The 21,300-nt window shown below is 32.2% G+C and overlaps 1 protein-coding gene across 1 annotated transcript; it reads right to left on the reverse strand.

The window, feature by feature from the left end:
• Positions 1 to 2,461: 2,461 nt before the first annotated feature.
• LOC112296078 (aminopeptidase M1) lies at positions 2,462 to 10,845 on the reverse strand. Its single transcript, XM_024548217.3, has 20 exons — positions 10,590 to 10,845; positions 8,684 to 9,153; positions 8,293 to 8,438; positions 7,941 to 8,043; positions 7,606 to 7,795; positions 7,394 to 7,487; positions 7,028 to 7,181; positions 6,690 to 6,794; positions 6,318 to 6,434; positions 5,867 to 5,980; positions 5,584 to 5,766; positions 5,088 to 5,412; positions 4,788 to 4,909; positions 4,527 to 4,624; positions 4,200 to 4,377; positions 3,870 to 3,984; positions 3,595 to 3,662; positions 3,386 to 3,463; positions 2,930 to 3,007; positions 2,462 to 2,793 (listed from the first exon to the last, which is right to left on the reverse strand). The coding sequence occupies exons 2-20, from the start codon at positions 8,993 to 8,995 to the stop codon at positions 2,617 to 2,619; spliced, it is 2,757 nt and encodes a 918-aa protein (XP_024403985.1). The 5' UTR covers positions 8,996 to 9,153; positions 10,590 to 10,845; the 3' UTR covers positions 2,462 to 2,616.
• Positions 10,846 to 21,300: the final 10,455 nt, after the last annotated feature.

The following is a 21,300-nucleotide window of genomic DNA, read 5'->3' on the forward strand; positions in this document are numbered from 1 at the left end:
TACATCTCATAGATATAATAATTGCATATCTGTATAATTTTCTTGATGCAGATATTTATATGAAAGTTCCACCTGGTTTAGAAATAGAAACTCCAAATGCACATGCTCGAAGACAATATTTTGGCATTAAATTACACAAGATTCTATATGGTCTAAAACAATCTAGATGCATGTGGTATCAATGTTTCCAAGATTATTTAATTATAAATAATTTTATAAGTGAGCTATGAATCGCTTATTTATTTATTAAACAAGATAAAATTGGTTTGTAATCATTGCTATATATATTGATGATCTTAACCTAATAGATACTAGATCTTAACCTAATAGATACTAAATCTACACGCATTTTAGCTACTAGCCTACTTATCCATGAGTTTGAGATGAAAATGCTTGAAAAAATAACTTTTTGCATTGGTCTTCAAATTATCCATCTGATATATAGTAGTATTTTTCTCTACCAACTAATATATATTAAATGAACCTTGTGGAGATTCAATATGATTGATGCTTATTCATTGTCAATACCAATGGTTGGATGTGGTCATGATAGTGACAATCCATACCATTTGTACAAAGATGAAAAGAAAATATTGGAAGATCAATATCCAAAACTCTGAGCGATTGGAGCACTTTTATATTTAGCCACATCTATGAGACCAAATATTGCATTTGTAATTAGAGTTCTTACAAGACACTATGCATATTTAATACTATAATATTGGAATGGCATCAAATATTTATTATATTATTTAAAAGACACTAAAAACTTGGGATTATATTACACATGATTTGCAAATCCAAAATTGGTTGGATATTATGATGCATAATATAAATCTAATATTACAATAGCTAAATCTCAAATATACTAAGTATTCTTAAGATATGGAATTACAACATCATGGAAATTAGTGAAACACATTATAATTGCAACTTCATCCAACCATACAAAAATTATTGTCTTACATGAAGCAACTCCGAAATGTATTTGATTGTCATCAAATAATAAATTCATTTAGACAACCTATGGACTTTCATATGATGATTTTCCAACTATCTTGTATGATTCTCCAATAGCCCTTGTATTGCACAAATGCGACAAGACAAAGTATATTGATCCAAAGTATTTTAGTTATATCCATGATCTAATTATTGATTAAGCACTTAAGATTAAGAAATTTGGATCTGCAAATAACCTTGTTAATCTCCTCACCAAAGCTCTTCTTATGTGCAAGTATTGCTAATTTATTTATGGCATTGGCAAGTGGCAACTTATCTTTCTTGAGTAAGAAAGTTAATGAATTCTTTAAATAATTAAGAAAAATGATGTACTTTTTTTCTTTCATCTATGGTTTTGTCCTTGAATATAATAAGGTTTTCCTAGATAAGGTTTTAATGAAGCAACAGCTGTTGATCTTACAAGATTACAAAAAAATATAGATTATAATTCTATGCAAAGGTTTATGATAAGAAAAGAGGAGTATTGAGAGCATTAAATATAGCCAACTCTTTCCATAATATTTACTCTAGTTTAAATATATAGTGTAGCTACAATATCTAAAATGTAGTGGAAAAAAACTATTTATCTTCTCCCCTTTTCTTTGTATATAAGAGACATCCACATCAACCTACTCTTGTTTTTGTGTGTGTGATTGTGTGTATACATATTAGTTCCAACTACTATTATGTCTCTCCAAAACATTCTCAACAGTTTCAGCTAGATAAGGCAAGTGGACAAAGTATTAAATTGTTTTGTAATGGAAGATGCAAAAGTAAATCAAAGAACAAAGTATGTCAAATATAATTTTCTTACACATTCGAGAGACATACTGTGAGACATTTTTCTCCATCAAAGCATAGCATGCTTAAACTATTATCTCCTCCCATTTATAGTTTGTGATGATCCATAGCCAATTACTCTACGTTGTAGATTGAATCAAGAATTTGATTCAGTCTTGCTACACATTGTATACTAGGCGTTCTTACCTTAGATTTTGCTACTACCACCACAAGTTGTTATTAGTTTTCTAATTATTTTTTACCAAAGATAAATTTACTTTCTACTTAATTTGAACAAAAATCAAAACGTATTGGAACTACTAACATAATTAGTAGCCAAAAAAAATCACTTCATAATTTTGTTTCATCACTTCATGTCCAATGCCGTGCACTTTTTAGAAATTAAGAGTCCAGGAGGCAACAGGGATTGCCCCTTGCTGCCAGGTGGCAACAGAGGCTCAAGGTCTATAAGTGGGCCTAAAAATGACTCTCTTATCTTATCATCTGGGATTCCATATCAGCAATGTAACATATATAAGTGTTAAGGCCTTGTGAGTTAGCATAGATTGGAAATTTTGCGGTGAGGACGCTGAACGAGACGATGGGTGAAGGTGATACCTGTTCAAGAGTTGCTTCCTGAAAATCTTGAGATACAGAAAGGACCGTAGTAAACAGTAGAAGCTAATGGAAGCATATTCAAAGTTTACATTAGGGACAGTTTCATTGCATGAAACAGATTGCACATCCTGTAACGAGAGAAGGCTCCGTCCAGTGAAGATGTCTGCATTCAAAGACTCGCGCCTATTGGTGCATCTGATGTTTAAAAGCTGGTTAATCCTAGCCACCCAGCTGCTTAATCTTTTCTACAATGCCCTCCTCTTTCTGGACATACTTGACCCACTCGCTCGTAATACGCACACGCTCTATACTCTGGCCGACGGTTCGATCAATCCCTGGGGCGGAGTTTGCGTTGAAGAAGTCTTTGATCTCGTCAGCTTTGTCATCACTCGAGAACTGCATAACATAACATGTTAACATCTACGCTATGTATCTAGTAAATAAGTTTGTTTCAAAAATTGGTATTTTGAGGAGCAAGACTAGAACGCAACTGAAAGGTCAGGTACATGTAGTTGGATGAATAAAGTCTTACCAAAGAGACAATACTGCTGATGAAGCGTGTTATCAGGACACTCTCCCCAAATCGGTTCCATACTGTTTTCCAGTTTTCCTGCAAATGATACGTCATCATGGCGTGTCAAATTCCAATTAATTTAATTAATGTCATTGATACAATTTTTAACCTTACTCTTCGAATCGGTCAAGCAACAGCCTCAATGCTGCACTCTGAAAATGAGATAGTTGACACTTGATACAAATAATAATATGATCAAAGAGAAATACAGCTTTCAGGATTAAAGATTCAACTAACACGCGTGTTGAGTACGTCTCCCATGCAATTGAATGATGAATCATAGTGAGACTTTAAGGTAACTTCTAAGTTTAAATAGATTATTGGAATCAAATGAGTCACCTAACGTTCTAAACAATTCGCTATTACGACAATGAAATGACAGTCCATCAGATATATAAGAAGGCAGCTTCCTACCTTGAGCCAGGACCAAGCCGCATCTCGGCCTTCACCACTAATCCCTGCCAAAACCCAAATTGCATCCTGATTTCGGACCTGCACCCCCGTTCGTGCCAAGTTAATTTTCTACAGGTGACCATTCAATTTTGACAACTGGGGTAGCTGGTAGATTTTCCAAACCAGTGCCAATCCTAGCTTTCCGGTGGGGTTCAAAATGGAAAACGTACCTCTGGTGACAGCAAGAAATCAAGAGCTTCACTGACAATAGCAGGGTCGCAAGAGGCTCCAAGTGTACCTACACCAAAGTCGTGGCAAGTTTTTCATTGGAAGGTTGCACAAGCATACAAGCATAGACCTTGGGTATGTGTCTAAAAATAGTAAGTCGAGAAACATCAAGTCTTATATGTGAAAAGAAGAAATCAGAAATCCAATCAAACGAAATCTTGTATCTTTTAAAAAGTGGACACTTGAAAGAGTAAAGAGATGAAAGGAAGTTAATTACTGAGAACTCGAGTGCGCTCCTGACTGACATCCGTTTCCCGGTAAATTTTGAGCAAAGATTCGTAGCCTGTTTTATCCGAACTTTTCACACTTTGCATGACAGCTGTATATGCCACCTGCACCAATACAGTTTCAGAGTTGAAAGTGGAGTAGAAATGCACTTTCGAAACAACTTCCAGATTGTGTGCAGCAGCAAAAAAATTGGATGGAATAAAATCACGAATTCCCAGATTAATTCAACAACATATTATTAAAACAAATAAACATAAAAACATTAAAAGGTCAAATAAATGTCATATTTGCTTTAGAACAGAATATAATGACATTATACCTTCCTAGTATCCGCAGGTAAGAGGGGAGATTCACGGTCTTTTAGAAATGCCTCAAATCGCCGTTTTGCCTCGTTGATTGTGTCCTCGTGACCGAAGAATACTAGGGCTGACAACAATTCACCTCGTAGCATGCTATCTAGATGTCCCTCATCAGGGCGGGCTTCCCATCCCAGTCGTCTGCAGAAAAAGGATGGCACCAAATATATAAGGTGATTGCAGCTTGTGCCGAATCTTTAAAAAAATAAAAAGAATTCAGATGGTAATATGCAATAATAACCGTCATATTTTTCTCAAATATAAATTAAACGGCAGCCGTAACGACTTACTCAGCAGAAGGCAGGAGAAGATTTGACACAAAATGCTTCAAGTCTTTGGCTGCCGAGGGTATCGCATCTCCAACTACTTTGAGAATCCTATAAGAAACCTGTGTAGAACATCCGCATTCCAATATTTCAAGCACTGTTAGCCTTGCACAATGTTGATTTTCTGTATAAAAATTAACAAATGCAATCTATTCATATTCAATGCTCCACAAAAGAGTGTTGATGGGAGCCAATTGTCTAGCAGAGAGGAGCAACCCCGCTTACGTTGGTCATACACATAAGAACTGTGTAATCGGTCTCTGAACGATAGACTTCCATGAGAGAAAGCAAGACGCTCAGAGGCTGTTTCCGGGCAATGCACAGTGCATAAGTGTCATCCAGAACTCCTGCAGAACATACAGAAAATTTAGAACAATGAGCCAAGTACACAACAAACCTCCTACTCTATTGTAAGAAATGCCATTACACCTGGCTACCAAAACATCACAAAAACCTATAAGCTATAGATCCCTATGAGCCTGATAATTATCAAACAACACTACCATGAGTAGGACAAGCACACACCAAAACGGTCCGTAGCCTCCAAAGAACCAGCAGATATGGCCGAACGAAGGCGCAAAGCCAGTTCATCATCGTATTTAACACGATAAAATCCAGTCTGGCCAACGTTCAGTTTGATCCAATCCTTGGACAGATCGGGAGATGAGTCCTGGGAAGTCATATCACTATCGGAGTTCGCTTGCTTATCATGAATGAGTTTATGGGTCGACAGAACACTTGTCTTCAGTCTCACAAGCTCACTCATTTTATTCTTGTATGCACCCACACAATACGTAACTGGTACCACCCACTCTCCATCACCCCCATGTCCACTGAAAAGATACTGGCTCTGCATCCCCCAAAACTCCCAAAAGTCTGTAAGTAAAATTCTCACTTATTCTCCTAATTAGAATACTCAATTAATTCAGCAAGAACTGCAGGATGATGACCAAAGAAAGCTTTGTTGAATCCTACCAAATAGACACCCGATTAAGAGATGGCCGTATCAACAAAGAGTTACCTGCTCTATAACCAGGGCCTCGCTTTTAAGTTGGACAGACACGACAGGGTATCCTTGTTGCTTAGTCCAAGAATCCATCAGCTCCTTGACAGGAGCTCCAGACTCCTCGGACAGCACACTCCACAAGTCTTCTGTTCTAGCGTTTTTGTACTCATAGCGCTTGATGTAAGAAACCAATCCCCTCTGTCGCACAACAAGAACGAATCAGATATACGTTCAATGGTGGAAGAAGATTACAATCTAAAGTTAAGAGAATTCACGAGACCCTGCACACGTTACACACCTGAAATGTATCCGCGCCCAGATATGTCTGCAGCATTCGGATAATAGCTGCTCCTTTCTTATAACTAATTGCATCGAAGATTTCATCGATTTCTCGAACATGCCCCACTTCGACCTGAGCAGACGGATTAAAGCTTAGAAATTTAGCGTGAAACAGCGAGTTCAATCGTAATGAAACTTGACAGCATTGATTGTTCCCATCTACAAGGTCTTCCCTACAAGAAATACGGCAGGCTGTGGTGCACTTCAACTTCACAAGAAACACAATGAACTGAAAAATCGATAGCTTTGAAGTATTAATCCTATGTCAAACATCACGCCTGTACCAAGAGCACATGGTGTACGATTCTGATACCGTAGACGGTTACCAAATGTCTAAACATACAGAGGGGATTTGCTGCATTTCACCTACGTGTGGAAGCAGCAAGAGGAAATCATAACACTAGGCTTACCTCAATAGGATGAGATTCCACCAACCCATCCAACCGGAAGGCATCTACGGTCTGTTCCACAAACTGTGTCCAGATCTGCCACTCTGGGAACAAATGATCAATGGCCAAGTAGCTCACCTAGAAAATACAGGAGCAACTCGTATTCAGAAGGTGGAAATGACATTTTTGTAAGACGATTACAAGATTGAGAAAAGTGTCCCGAAGAAAAAAGATGATATATTCCAAATTTAATCACTAGCATTCAAAAATGGCTTATCTATCAACCAAAAATGCTTGAGAAAGATGATAACTACTGGAAAAAATATATATATATATATATGAATATAAAAGCTGGCGTATAGATCAGCTTTGGTTCGGCGGGATCACGCTTACCCAGGTGGCAAAACCTTCGTTAAGCCAAAGATGGGTCCACCACTCCATGGTGACAAGATTTCCAAACCACTGATGTGCCAGCTCGTGAGCCACGACCACAGCGACCTGATTACCAGCAAACATCGCAAACAATCTCATGTTCTTAAATGAAATTCATAGGACTAAGATATTTTAAAATGCAACATTTATAAAACTCATGCACTTCATTATGAAGTTCAAAAATGCACGGACCAGGTTGGCACCACTTCAGATTTAAGAGCTGATGTATGCACAGAATAAGTATTATTAAGTACGAAACCGCTCCGCATACTGTAAAATGATCGAAGTAAATTTCCTACCCTTTGCTTATTAGCAGCTGCTGAGACCTTCTCGTCAAATAGAAGGGCAGCTTCTCGGTAAGTAACCAAGCCATAATTTTCCATGGCTCCTGCAGCGAAGTCTGGAATAGCAACCATATCTAACTTCGGTAGAGGATATTCCGTTCCAAAATACCTAATGGAACAATAACATTGTCAGTCCAATAACTCTTATAAAATCTACTCAAGAAGGCACAAAGCATAATAAAATAAGATAAAATTGAACAACAGCAAACTTTCCTAACATAATGCTTGTAACTGCTTAAATATAAGGAGCAACGACTATGGCGGTGGAGAGAAGATTATTAGTCGATTTGCTTCCATGACACCATTTGCAAAGAAACTTACTTGGCATAGAAAGGAAGGGTTCGGAGAGCAACATCCAAAGCAAACTTTCCCTGGTGTGTTTTTCCAACTTCTGTATACACTCGAACGCTCCGACCTGGTAAACACATAAAATCAAATCAACTTAAAGAGGACAATATAACTTAACCTATTAATTAAAAGATTAAAATTAAGCATCAGATTCTCAATCTCTAACGTTTGATCCAGAGCCTCACCATCTGGCGTGTGCCCCTCGATATACTCAAGCTCTCCGACGACAATTGCCACTAGGTACGTTGACATGCGTGGAGACTCCTCAAATTTGATGGTTTTCATCTTAGGCGAACTTCGCGTTTCCTCTGCAATCGGCATATTGGATAAGGCGACCCTGTCTACTGGAACATGTAATGTCATCTTGAAGGTGGCCTGCACGCATAAAAAAACAATTCCCCTTCTAACAAACTTTTCGATGAAGATGGTATCCAAAACATATTTGAACTTTGAACACAAAAAATGCCATGAATAGTTAAATTAGTGTGAGACAGAGTAGAGGGGAAGTCAGTGAGAGAACCTTGAAGGAGGGCTCATCCCAACACGGAAAGCATCGCCTTGCATCAGCTGGCTCGAATTGTGTCACAGCCATGTTCCTTGTCTCGCCGTTGATTTTATAGGAGCTGGAGATGACCGAGAAAAGGACAATCAAGAATCAAAACACATGCATTGAGTTAACTTCAATAACAATCCGGCTGCAATTACCCTGAAAGAGAATGAAAATACCAGAAATCATGGTAACAAAGAGCAACAAAAACATGACGAGAAGTGCAAAGGATATACAATGCACCAAGCCCTTAAATAACTATGAACCAGGAAAATTACGCAACATGAAGAGCTCTTTCATCCAGTATCTCTAAGCAGAAAAGCACCTCCGATAAAATCCACGCATCTGGTCATTTAGAGTGCCTTGGAACTCCATGCTCAGAACAGCTTCACCTAATGAAAGATTCTCCTCAAAAGCCAAAACTAGAATTTCATCTTCCGGGTGCAGCTCCACAGATTTTGGCCAAAACATCTGATCCACCCAAAACATACCATAGTTGGTAGATTAATATGATCCGCTAAAAGCACCTTCAACTGGAAGCTTGAGGGTCATGATTGCGAACACTCAGCTACTCGTACTCAATAATAAGGACTAAATTAAATCCAACATTAAGGACCTATGAAGAGAATTTAACTTCTAAAGAAGAACAAGAGCTGTTATTTCTCAGCCTACAAATGAACTCTTTCTGAGAAACTTCACATGGGTACATTGATTACCTGTCGAGAAGTATTAGATCGCAGCCACACGGATTTATCAGTAATGGTGAGATCGGCTGCATTGAGAACGATATACTTGGTGTCTTCAACAATGCGAAGAGACACGGTCATTTTGCCATCGAATTTGCAAATATCCAGCTTTGGTGTCAACTCCAGGTCATAACGGCTGGGCGTGACCGAAGTTGGCAGTCGAATTTTACCTTGAAACGCCGTCGTCAACTTCACAGCCTTCGAATTTTTGCGGAGTCGAGCAGCAATCAGATATGAGGTGATCACGGCTAAGCCAGCAGCAGCTGCCACTCTTGTGGCCATGATGAACTAAACAACAGTCGTCTGAGGGATTACCGTTGCTCAACGATAACGATCAAAAGTGCAACAAGACAGGAAACAGTGTACACACTTGAAGCAAACACAGGACAAGGACAGGTAACAGAGTGCGTATAACATGCGCAGGTCCATCCACGTATTCTCTACAACAAAGACATTAACCACAAATCCAGGTCAAAATCAGAAATCTGCAATGGAAGGGGAATAACATAACAGCGATACGCTATTTGAAAAAAAAAAAAAAAAAAAAAAAAAAAAAAAAAAAAAAAAAATTGACAAGAAAGCCAGAACAGTACAAGCTCAAGACTTGAGAAAGATAGATATCGCGAAATTGACCCTGAAATAGCGGCATAGTGGGCAATGCACATGAGTTGGCATTTCAACCGAGATTTTTTAATTATTCAGAAATTGAGACAAAACTCGATTTTTAATTCCTTCAATACAGCCTTATTTGAATGTGCTGGTTGGGATTAAACTAAGCCTTTCAAACCTGCAGCTCGTACCGAAGAAAACGAGTCGATACTCGAGCTATACTGAACAAGTACCAAACCAGGCAAGGTAACAGATGACGTAGGAGAGTTGTTGAAAACCTGACAGCCACGATTCTAGAGGGGAAAAAACATAAAATTTAATGAATCAATTACTGTAAATCTATTTCTTCCAAGATTTGACGATGAGAATTGCCTCTGGTCTGAATGGAATTGCACCAAATGATGGAACTGTCGCTAACGCTTCTGTCAAGTTTTGACACTAAACCTCACAGGTGTTGTATTGCTATTCTCGTGAGCGGGAGAGACAAAAAAAAAAAAAAAAAAAAAAAAAAAAATGTATGGCTTGCACGAAGTAGTAGAGGGTCACCACCGCTCTCTCTGACTCTCCCAACTGTTATTAATAAGACGGGATGAGTCTCAACGCACACATGCAGTCATTCCTGATAGACTACCAAACTGGCAAAGTTTGCCTTTCAATCTATCCTGCCATTGTCATCGCTGTGGCATGTCCAAAGTTCTGACAACTCCCCCCTAAGATCGACTTTTGATCGCGAGATTGGCACATGGCCCGCTAGCCATGAAAAGGCGAAATTGAGCCCCCGATTCGTTGTATACTGGTCTTCTGTCGTGCCAAACCCTATACCACACTAAGTAAGATTTAAGAAAATTGGATTTATTTTAACCTCCAGCCTCGATTGGCGTGCAAAAGTGGGCAATTTATTTGCATGTTCATGCAGTGCTTCCAAATTGCTAAGTAACGCACCTCTTGGGCACCCGATCAACTGACTGATACACCTTTCATCCAACTCAAACCTCCAAGAACTCACTATCCCAGCAACCAATCCCACAACTCTCAAGGGCGAATATCCCTTCCCCCACCCGAAATCAACAAGAACAATAACACGCCCAGCTCCCCGAAATCCCCAACACCCAATTTCAAGAACAACCCCAAAAACCCCGACCAAAAAGCTCCCGAAAACGCCCCCGAGAAATTAGGTCAGCAAGCAAAGCCCCAACACCCACGGAAGATCAAGCTGGAAAAACACAAGAGGTTCCCAATAAAATAAAAATAAATGCGTCAACACTACCTGGTCCCAAGCGTCTCCTGCAGCGTCAATCCACCATCACCTTACACTATACAAAGGCGGGAGAATAAACCCACAACAGCACAGGCACACGGGGACACGCAGAGACAACCCACAAGCTGAAACCTCATGCGACAGCACCTGTGACCATAACCCGAGAAGTAAAAAGCGATCTCGCTGCTTTGAAAAGGGGCCAGGAGACACGAGAAGAAAGAGGGCCTGCTACTACCGCGCAATACTACTACTCCACCACCCCGTCACTGCTCTCTCTCTATCTCTCCCTCTCTCTGTCTGTCTCTATTCTGTTCTCCTCTGTTCTATTATATTGTTGCGTGCCTAGCTGTAATCCCGAGTGGGGCCCATCCACTCCTCCTTCGATGCTCCACGTTGCTCCTCGTTGCTCTTGCTACGTCTTCTTCCCCTCCTGCTTTGCTTTGCTTCCTTTCGTCTTGCTCTCCCTCCTCCTCATCGTCGTCGTTGTCGTCATGCAACGCGACGCTTCTTCCGCGGCTTTCATTCCGCCACCATTTGAAGGCAATCCGAGCACACCCAGAACGTCGCCACGTCCCATTCCTTCATTTGGAACTCTCCCTGTGTTCGCCATGCCAATGAGTACATGTTCTGTATTGGAATGAATGAATGAATGCCGCAGGGGAATTACGAGGGCTCTCTCGCCAAATTTAACGGTGCCGCCAACTGCTCAGGGAAAGTGCTGGCTTCATGAACAGATTCAGCGTTGTTTCCGTGGTGAACAAGAGCACATGAAAACCAGGTCTGATTCAGCTTTTTGAAAGAGTAATTTTCTTTTGTGTGATTAGAGTTTGATTTCGATTGATGGGTGGTGACGAGCATTTCCTGAGTGAATTGTATATGGTTTTGATTACTCAACTTCAAGACACAGTGTATGTAAAAGTTTGTAAGATGATGTTCATCAGTTGTTTATGTGGTTGAACTGAATGAAATGGTTGTTTTAATGTACTTTGTGGAGTTTTTATCATTCAATTTTCTCATGCTCATGTTTTAAAATCGAAATAAGTGTTTGTGTGCATGTTTCTTTATTTCTAAGTACATCTCAGTGTTTTATGTCACAAGATATTTAAAAAAAAAAAAAAAAAAAAAAAAAAAACTCTTGAACTTCAAGAGGAAAAAAAAACAAAAAAAACAAAAAAAAAAAAATAATAACAACACTATTTAAGTTTTAATGTTTTAATAACTTTTATCATAATTTTTCCTTTTATTGTTGAGGATTATTCTTTATAGTGCCATAAAATAAAGGAAATTTTTCAAATATATCCCTATAGTATCCTAAAATATTGAGAATATTCTTTCATTTTTTATAACAGCAAATATATCCCTAATAGGATATCACTACTAGCAATGATTCTTGGGATTATTAATGGGTATCAACTGGTGGATTTGATGCCATTGTTGCTCGTCCTACTACACCACCTCCAATGCCATCTATAACAAAGTCTTGTTCACCTTTGCAAATGGTGACTCTCAAACAAAAAACACACACATTCTAAAATCCTTTGTAGATGGACATAATGAAAACAAGTAAAACCATGTAATGAAGCAAACACATAGTGATAATACAAACTTAATAACAATGGTGAGTAGAAGAATATAATAGTTGTATGTGAAAGGGAATGCAAAAGATTTAGTTTTTTTTTGAAAAATTTGACAATGTAAGTGGTCGGGCCACAACATTGGAAGTTGCAAAATAAGCCCAATCCAAAATGGCAACAGAGCCCAACATGGAAATTTTATATAATTTTTCTTAAATTTTTGGTTTTGTAATTTCAAAGGATTTAAGATTTTATAATGCCTCTCATGAAAAGGTGTTGAAGAGTTTGTAGAATTTGCACATGATGTAGAGAATGCAAAAGATGCAAGAAGAGAGTTTGTAGATGTTGGAGTTGGCAAGCAGCTACAAGACTATATACAGAGTTGCAAAAATTCCTTGTCAAGAAGAAGTGAGAATATGGAGGCTGAAATTCCTCAAAGACTTGGTATAAATAAGCCCTTTTTTTATTACATAAAATAGAAAGGCAAGGAAATAAGGACTAAGATGGTGGGCTTTGTGGAATGAATACATCAGTGAAGTTTTGATATCTAACCAACTTGTTGTCAAACAATGTCTTATAGGATTTTTTGTATTTTATGCCTTCTCTATGGTGTATTTTGATGTCCAACAAGAAGTCCAACTAAGCAATAGATTAGTCCAGAAAGAAATTGTGGCTTCAAAAGTTGAAAGAAGGAGATTGAGGTTTTGTGAGTGTAACAAGATCACTTAAGCACAGTAAGACGAGTTTGAAGAGTAGGATAGTAATGTCAATTAACAACAAGGAATTTCAGTTTAGGATGCAAAAAATCCAGGAAACGGCACATGCAATTTGAATTGCAGAAAATGAATGATATGATACAATACCAGGATCATTGCTAGTGATGATATTTGATAAGTGAGAGGTGCATTTGCTATTATAAAAAATGCAAGGATATTCTTGATATTTTAGGGTATCCTAGAATTATATTTGATTTTTTCCTAAATTTAGATATATCTTTATGAAATTAAACAAAATTCTATTACATACATAGAAATATTTTTTTATTTGAAATAATATAAAAACATATGAAATTTTTTTATTATTTTTTACATTAAAATAATGTTCTATCAAAATTTGGTTGCAACATAACTTAGTACACTTAAAGCTTTTATAGAACTTGATAAAAATTATAATAATTACTACTATCTTTAAAAGTTTATCAATACTTATATTATTAATATATTAAAATATATTTTTATGCATTTTTTTATAATATTTACAGTTATAAATTATAAATATAATATCAATAAGATTTTAATTTTTTAATAAATAATTTGAAGATATTATGACTGTATAAATAAATTTAATATTTTTTATATTAATCTAAATTTCATTCTATATATAAATAAATATATATATAATTTTAAATGTAATAAATTAATTTTAATAGTTTTTTATTTTATTATATATATATATTTAATTAAAAAAATAAATCCTATACCAAGATAGATTTTAAGATAATTATAAAGACAAAAATCAAAACAAACTTATAAAAATATATAATACTTATATATCACTAAAAAAAATTAAATTAAATTAAACATATACTTATATAATTGAAATAGATTAGAATGGCTATTTTTGAATACAAAGAAATTAAAATTTTTTAAATCAAGATTAAATTACAAAATAAAATATTAAAAGAATAAAAAATCTTTATTTTTATTATATGAGTGTCACAAATATATATTTATTATAATTATTATCTAGGTAATATGAATAGATAGAAGTAATTAAAAGTAGATTAATTTCATAATATCTTTTATAAAAACTTCTTAGAAGCTTTATAGACATTGTTTTGACTTTACATGTATTTGTAGTTAATTGGTAGGTTAAAAACTTGGTCAACAAGTTAACTACATGCTACATGTGTTGGTAGGTTGCAAAACAAGCTAACTATGTGGCATCCATATAAAAAACTTACCTAGCAAGTTAAGATACATTTTGTGCAAAGTTAACATGTTTTAAAGGTCCTATAGAATGTTGCTATGTAGCTCCTAGACAGATAGTATATGTAAAAGAAAGACTGAAGTCTTTTTCATTGTTGTCAATTCTTTTCTTACTTCTAGTCTAGTTTTAAGAAGTCTTTAATTTTCTTATTTTTTGATAATATCCATTCTAATTTCTTTTTAATATATATTCTCCTTTATTTCTATTTTGTCATACTTCTTTGAAAAATTCTTATTTATTTATTTATTTTCATCAAATTCTTATTTCTGATAAATTGATAAGAGTACACTTACGATATTAGAGCTTTGTCTTTTTTGGATTAAGAGAAGATTATTTCTTTCTCTTGACAAGACATAAGCATATTAAAAGTTGATGATTATCTTCTTTTAAACTATTATTGTTTTTAGTATTTTTTATTTTTATTTTTAAGTTCTTTCTTTTATTATCTTGAGTAATATTAGATTTTTTTTTAAGTGTTATTATGATACAACTTGTCAAAATGAAGAGTGTAATGGCAAAAATGCAAAAATAATTGAAGGAATTAATTCTTGCAATGCATCAACTCAATTTACTTTCATAAAGAGGAACAAGAATGATAAAAAGTAGAGATATAGAAATGATTGGAGTTGGTTCAACATCTGCACCAAATCATATCCCTTCTCCTATAGTAGAACACCATTCAAGTACTAGAAAACTAATAATTATCTTATTTGAGAAGTTTGATGGTACAAGATTAAAATTTCAAGGACTCATCAATTAAGTACAACTGGCAATTGAACTTTAACTCCAAAGCTATCCAACTCCAAAATCATAAATTAAATTTATTAAAACACTACTTTCTGGTTTTGCGTTATTATGATTTTATCTTTTTTTGAATGATATGACTCAATATTGAATAATTTAGAAGTTTTTTTCGTGGATTTTTTATATATATATGGAAAAAATGATACAATTTATTGTAGTAAATAAGATCCATATTTTGTAATAAAAAATTAATTTGTAATATTATTTACTTTATAATTTAGATAACTTATAAATAATATTAAATGAAATGATGTCGTACTTATTAATTAATTTCTTTATAGATTACAATATGAGATAAAAAAAATTATTTCTTAATTTATTTAATCTTCAAATATTTAGTCAAGCAATTGATTTTGTTGTAAAGTGTGATAATTAACTTTTTAAATTTTGATTTAAGAATCACATAGGTAGGCCTCAATATTATTATAATTCAATGGCAATACCAACATCTTTTCAACACATATCTTTGAAAGTAGAGTATTTGCAAATTGATGTAATATGTTTCAAACCTCTTGTTGAGCTAGAAAAGACTTGTCATTGTTAAGAAGGATTATATTTATATTATAGAGAATTAAAGCATATTACTCAATATTATGTAAAGAAGCAATGTAATTATAAAATATAATAAGAAGTACAATTATCAAAGAAGTCAATATGTTAGAAAATAAATTTGTCTAGCTACAATAGGGACCATGTAGCTAGAACCTTATATAATACCTAATGAAAGACATATTCTTTTCTTAGAATCTTTTTTTTTATTTTACAATAGATATTAGTTTAGGACCTAAACATCATAAAGCCTCTATCTTGCTAAATTCAAGAGCTTTAACTTATTTTATAGATGAAGAGTTTATTGAATGATATAACATATCTTGAGTGAAGAAAACAAAATCTATTCACTTAGAAATCATTGGTGATTATCTGTTGTCTTTTAAAGACGTTATTCATAAAAAAAAATCTGTAGAAGTAGTAACTAATGGTCATAGTAGCTTTGTGGTATTTATTATCATTAGATATTTTTTTAATCTAATCATTTTAGATTTATTGTAGTTAAAAAATATATAATCCTTGAATAAATTTGATTTCTTATAGTCTTGACTTTTTTGAAAGTATAAATAAAAGTGTAGTTAATCAAATAAAAAGTCATAAATCTAGAACAACTAAACATATATTTATAGGTGCAAGAGCTTTCTTACATACTACAAAAGAAGGATCATCTTATGTCATTTATGCCACACTTATTTTTAATAGTAGAAAGACTTCAAATGGCATTTCTAACCAATACCAAGATTTCAAAGATATATTTGAAAAGAAAAATATAGATATTCTTTTGAAATATTGTTCCTATAATTCTTTAATTGATATTCAAGAAAGAACTCAACTGCCATTTGGACTTATCTACAATTTATTACAAAATGAGTTGGTTAAATTCAAAGAATATCTTAAAGAAAATCTAGCCAAGAATTTCATATGCCATTCGAAATTTCTAATAAAAAATCTAATTTTATTTGTAAAGAAAAAATATGGATCATTGAGGATGTGTGTCAATTATCAAGGACTCCACAAGATTACTATCAAGAATAGGTACCCTTTACCTTTGATATTCAAACTTCTTGATTAATTGAATTAAGATAAGATCTATAAAAAAATAGATCTATAAATAATATACAATCTAGTATGCATAAAAAAAAGAAATAAATGAAAGACTATGTTTTGAACCAAGTATGGATATTTTGAATATAATGTCATACTTTTTGGACTTATAAATGTACCATCAACTTTTCAATATTTAATAAATGATATCTTTCAAGAATTTTTAGACAATTTTATTGTTTTTTATTTAAATAACATCTTATCAAGTGGACAAAATAAAAATGCTGCAAAAAGAAATATATTTTTGGTGGCGGCACTCTGCGGCCTTGGCTTTTTAGAGAATCTTGCTCTCGTCAGGTTTATAGCTTGGCAGCCCGCCGCATGTTTTTCATGTATTACAAAAACTAAAAGATGTGAGGCTCTATGCCAAGCTAAAAAGTATATATTTTATACTATTTAAATTGAATTCTTATGATATATGATTTCAAATAATAGATTTATGATGGATTCTAAGAAAATTCAAATTATTGTGGATTTGAAGGTCTCAAAAATGGTAAGAGATGTCTAATGCTTTTTGAGATTTGTTAACTATCATTGGGTCTTTATCAAGGACTTCTTTCAAATTATAATTCTATTTACATGTTATAATTCCATTGAAGTTTATAAAGATCTATGACAAAGAAATTCTTGCAATTATGGATTTTTTTCAAGAATAATGCTATTATCTAAAAGGCATTCTTAGTCTAATCATTGTATATATAAATCATAAGAACCTTGAGTATTTTATATCAACACATGTATTGAATTTTTGCCAAGCTTTCTAAAGCATGTTCTTATCAAGATTTGAATCCAAGATTTCTTATCAACCAAGATAATAATAAGATTTATCAAATGTATTTTTTAGACAATTTTATCTTCTACCAAAAGAAAGGAATGTTACTTTTGATCAACAATAGACAATTCTCTTGAAGCCAAAGCAACTTCATCTTTGAGGAATGAAATCAATATTAATTGTTGATTCAACTTTCATTAACCAAGTTCAATCAAGTATGTCTCTTGATCTTTTCATTTGTGATATTAAGAGAAATCATTTAAGGTCTCATGATACTTCCAAGTTTGAATTTAAAAACAATCTACTATATTTTAAAGGATGTTTATATGTTCCAAAAGGTGAAAGTCAATTATATATTTTTCAAGCTCTTCATAACTTTCCAGTACTAGGATATTTTAGGTACAATAAGACTTTAAATTTAATATTGAAGAATTTTTAGTAGCTCTAAATGTAGAAGAAAGTCAAAGATTTTATTCAATCCTATAATATTTTTTCAAGATCAAAAATTCTTCATCATTGAACTTAAAGACTTCTTTAGCCATTATTTATTTCAAAAAAACTATGGTCTTTTCTTTCTATGGATTTTATTATGGATCTTTCAATCTCAGGTTCTTATGATTCTATATTCTTAATAATAGATTATTTCATGAAAATGGTATATTTTGTACCATGTATAAAATATATCATAGGTGAAGAAATAACTAAGCTTTTCTTTGTCAACATCTATCACTATGATAGATTGTCTAAAGATATTATATTATCATATATTCTTCTACACAACAAATATTTTTCTTTGCTAATTATGATTATTATCTATAAATTGATGTTTTTGACTTTTTAAAAATTAATAATCTTTCAACAAAAAAAATTAACAAATCTTTTATCCAAACTACATACAATAATAAAGGCATGACTAAAAGAGACTCAAGAACAACAAAAGATCAATATAGATGCATATTGCAATGAATAACATCATTATCAAGTTGGTGATAAGATATAATTATTTGATTATAATATTAAAACTATTTATCCTTGTGACAAATTGGATTATTGTAGATTTTCTATTTGTAAATAAATTAATCTAGTTGCTTATTGATTATATCTATTGGAATTTATGAAAATCCATCTTATATATTATATATCTTTTTTGGAGCCATATGAGATAGTAAATATCTTAGAATGAAGATAAATACCACCACCTCTTATAGAAGTGGATAATAATAAAGAATTCAAGGTAGAAGAAGTCTTCGACTTAAGGCGGCATAAACTTAGGTTGGAATATCCTATTGATTGATATAGATATGATATTAACAAACGTATATAAGAGCTAGCAAAAAATCTTATAAATATAGCAAAGAAGGTCAAAGCTTTTTATCAACAACATCCATTGAAATCAAGATGAAAGATAATAAGTCTTTTCTATAAAAAGAAATATAATTTATGAAAGATTTTATTCTACTTTCTATCTTTATTTATAATTTTTGTATAATTATGGCATTAAAGAGATAGAAAACCAATAGCTAGTAGATTAATTCAAGAGCCATCATTTGCTAACTTATTAGACAAAACTTTGTAATTATCACAACCTTCAACATGACATAATAGAAATGAAGACCTTCAAGAATGACATGTTTTTCCTTGAATAAATGGCGAGATATAACACATTTGATATCATGACTTGAAAAGAGAGTCTCAATTTTTGATGGTTTTATTAGAGATAGGAATGACTCTTGACAATGTTACATATATTTTATGTGAAAAAAATTATGAAGGTTTCAACAATGGTCAAATAACAAGCTGCTCTTCTCATCTTGGAATGAGACATTAACAATGGCTAAGAGGACCTATCAACTACCTTCAAAAAAAAACAAAGATCAAAATACATAGCAAATATATTTAGTTGCATCTTAGACTTCTTCAATATGTAATCGTTTCTCCTTGTGGAACTTGTCTCTAGAAGAAGAGGTCATGTCATGGAAATTTATTTATTATAATTATTATCTAGATAATGTAAATACATAGAAATAGATAAAAATAAATTAATTTCATAATATCTTGTATAAAAGCTTCATAGTAGCTTTATAGATACTACTTTGATTTTACATGTGTTTGTAATTGATTGGTAGGTTAAAAACTTGGTTAACATATTAATCTTGTGTCACATGTATTAATAGCTTGTGGAACAAGTTAATTATGTGGTGTCCATATAAAAAACTCGTTTTGCAAGTAATGATATGTATTGTGTAAAATCAACATGTTTAAAAGGTCCTATAGAAGATTGTCACATAGCTCCTAGGTAGATAGTATACATAGAGGTAAGAGTGAAGCATTCTTCACTATTTTCAGTTCTTTTCTTACTTCTAATCTAGTTTCAAGAAGTGTCTAATTTTCTTATCTTTTGGCACTAGCCATTCTATTTTTTTTTAATATATATACTTCTTTGTTTTCTTTTGTCATACTTCTTTAAGAAAGTTGCACTTGTTTATTTGCTTTCATCAAGTTCTTATTGTTAACAATAAACTAATGAAAAAGCCATGGAGAAGCTTCTTGAAAGTTAAAATATTTTTTAGCCAAGAATTTATATTTAAAAAAAATTATAATAGCATTCTAAAAATAAATTTTTTTATAAAAAAACGTTTTTAAATCCATGTATCATATCATTAAGAACACATAAATCTAATTTATGTCTAATAAATTTTATTATTTAAAAAAAACATTAAATATCTTAATTTATTATTTTATTTATATTTTTTATTATTTTCTTAAAAGATGCAAATACACAATGCATTATTTTTTTATCTAAAAATCATTATAATAAAATTTGGTCAAATCATTATAATGATTAATGAAGTTTAAGATCTATCAAATAATATTTGTTACAAACTATTATCTATACTCTACACCAAATTGATTTATAACTCTTTTTTCTATTCATACTATACTCTACTCATGGAATCTTCTTGTTATTTTTGAAATATTCATAATTATCTTCAATTAAGTAATTTAATTTTTTTAAGGATATTATCAATCTTTAATAATATCATTAATTACTAAGACTCTATTATAGAATTATTGAATTATATATGTTATATTTCACCATCTATTTATTAAAAATAATTATTTATTAAAGATTTTATCTTATTATTAATTTTGTAAAAGTAGATATAATTTAAATAATTTAAATAATTTATCTAGAAATTATTCAAGTGACAATTTTTATAAATAATTTTTAAATGCATATTATTTCTACTTTAAAATTTATATTGTAATACATTTAAATTGGAAAAGGTAATAATTACTTTAATTTTGATATATTGGCCATATTATAAGATTTAATAAAAATCACATAGAAAGCCTCATATTAATTTTTATTAATATAAAAATGAATCTCAATAAATTCTTTATAAATAATAATTATTAATTTAAACTGTTACTAATCAATATTTTTAAATCGACTAGTCCTAGTATTAAAAATAAATAACTATTAATTATCACCAATATAATATAGATAGATAGATATATATATATATATATATATATATATATATATTTTTTTTTCTTTTTTAATTTTAATTTTAAGTATCTACTATGGTATTTTTTAATTTAATCATAATAATATATGAAGATTTAACATTCTATTTAATAATTTATTTTTGATAGATTTATAATTATTTAAGAATGAATTTCTTATTTTAAAGTTGGTAACCACATTTTAAAAAATAATATACTTTTAATTTTAAAATATATATCATATTTTTTATAAAAATATTATTAATGGAAAGAGAATTGTTAATATAAAAATCGATATTATTATTAGTAATTAAGAAGATAAGAAGAATTAGATAGAAATATTTAAAAATAAGTTAATAAGATAATATCTTTTTAAGAAGTTTTATAAACTTATATTTGACTTAATAAGTGTTTGTAG

The sequence above is a fragment of the Physcomitrium patens genome, chromosome 19, assembly GCF_059467195.1.
Source record: "Physcomitrium patens ecotype Gransden chromosome 19, ASM5946719v1, whole genome shotgun sequence".
NCBI classification, from domain to species: domain Eukaryota; kingdom Viridiplantae; phylum Streptophyta; class Bryopsida; order Funariales; family Funariaceae; genus Physcomitrium; species Physcomitrium patens.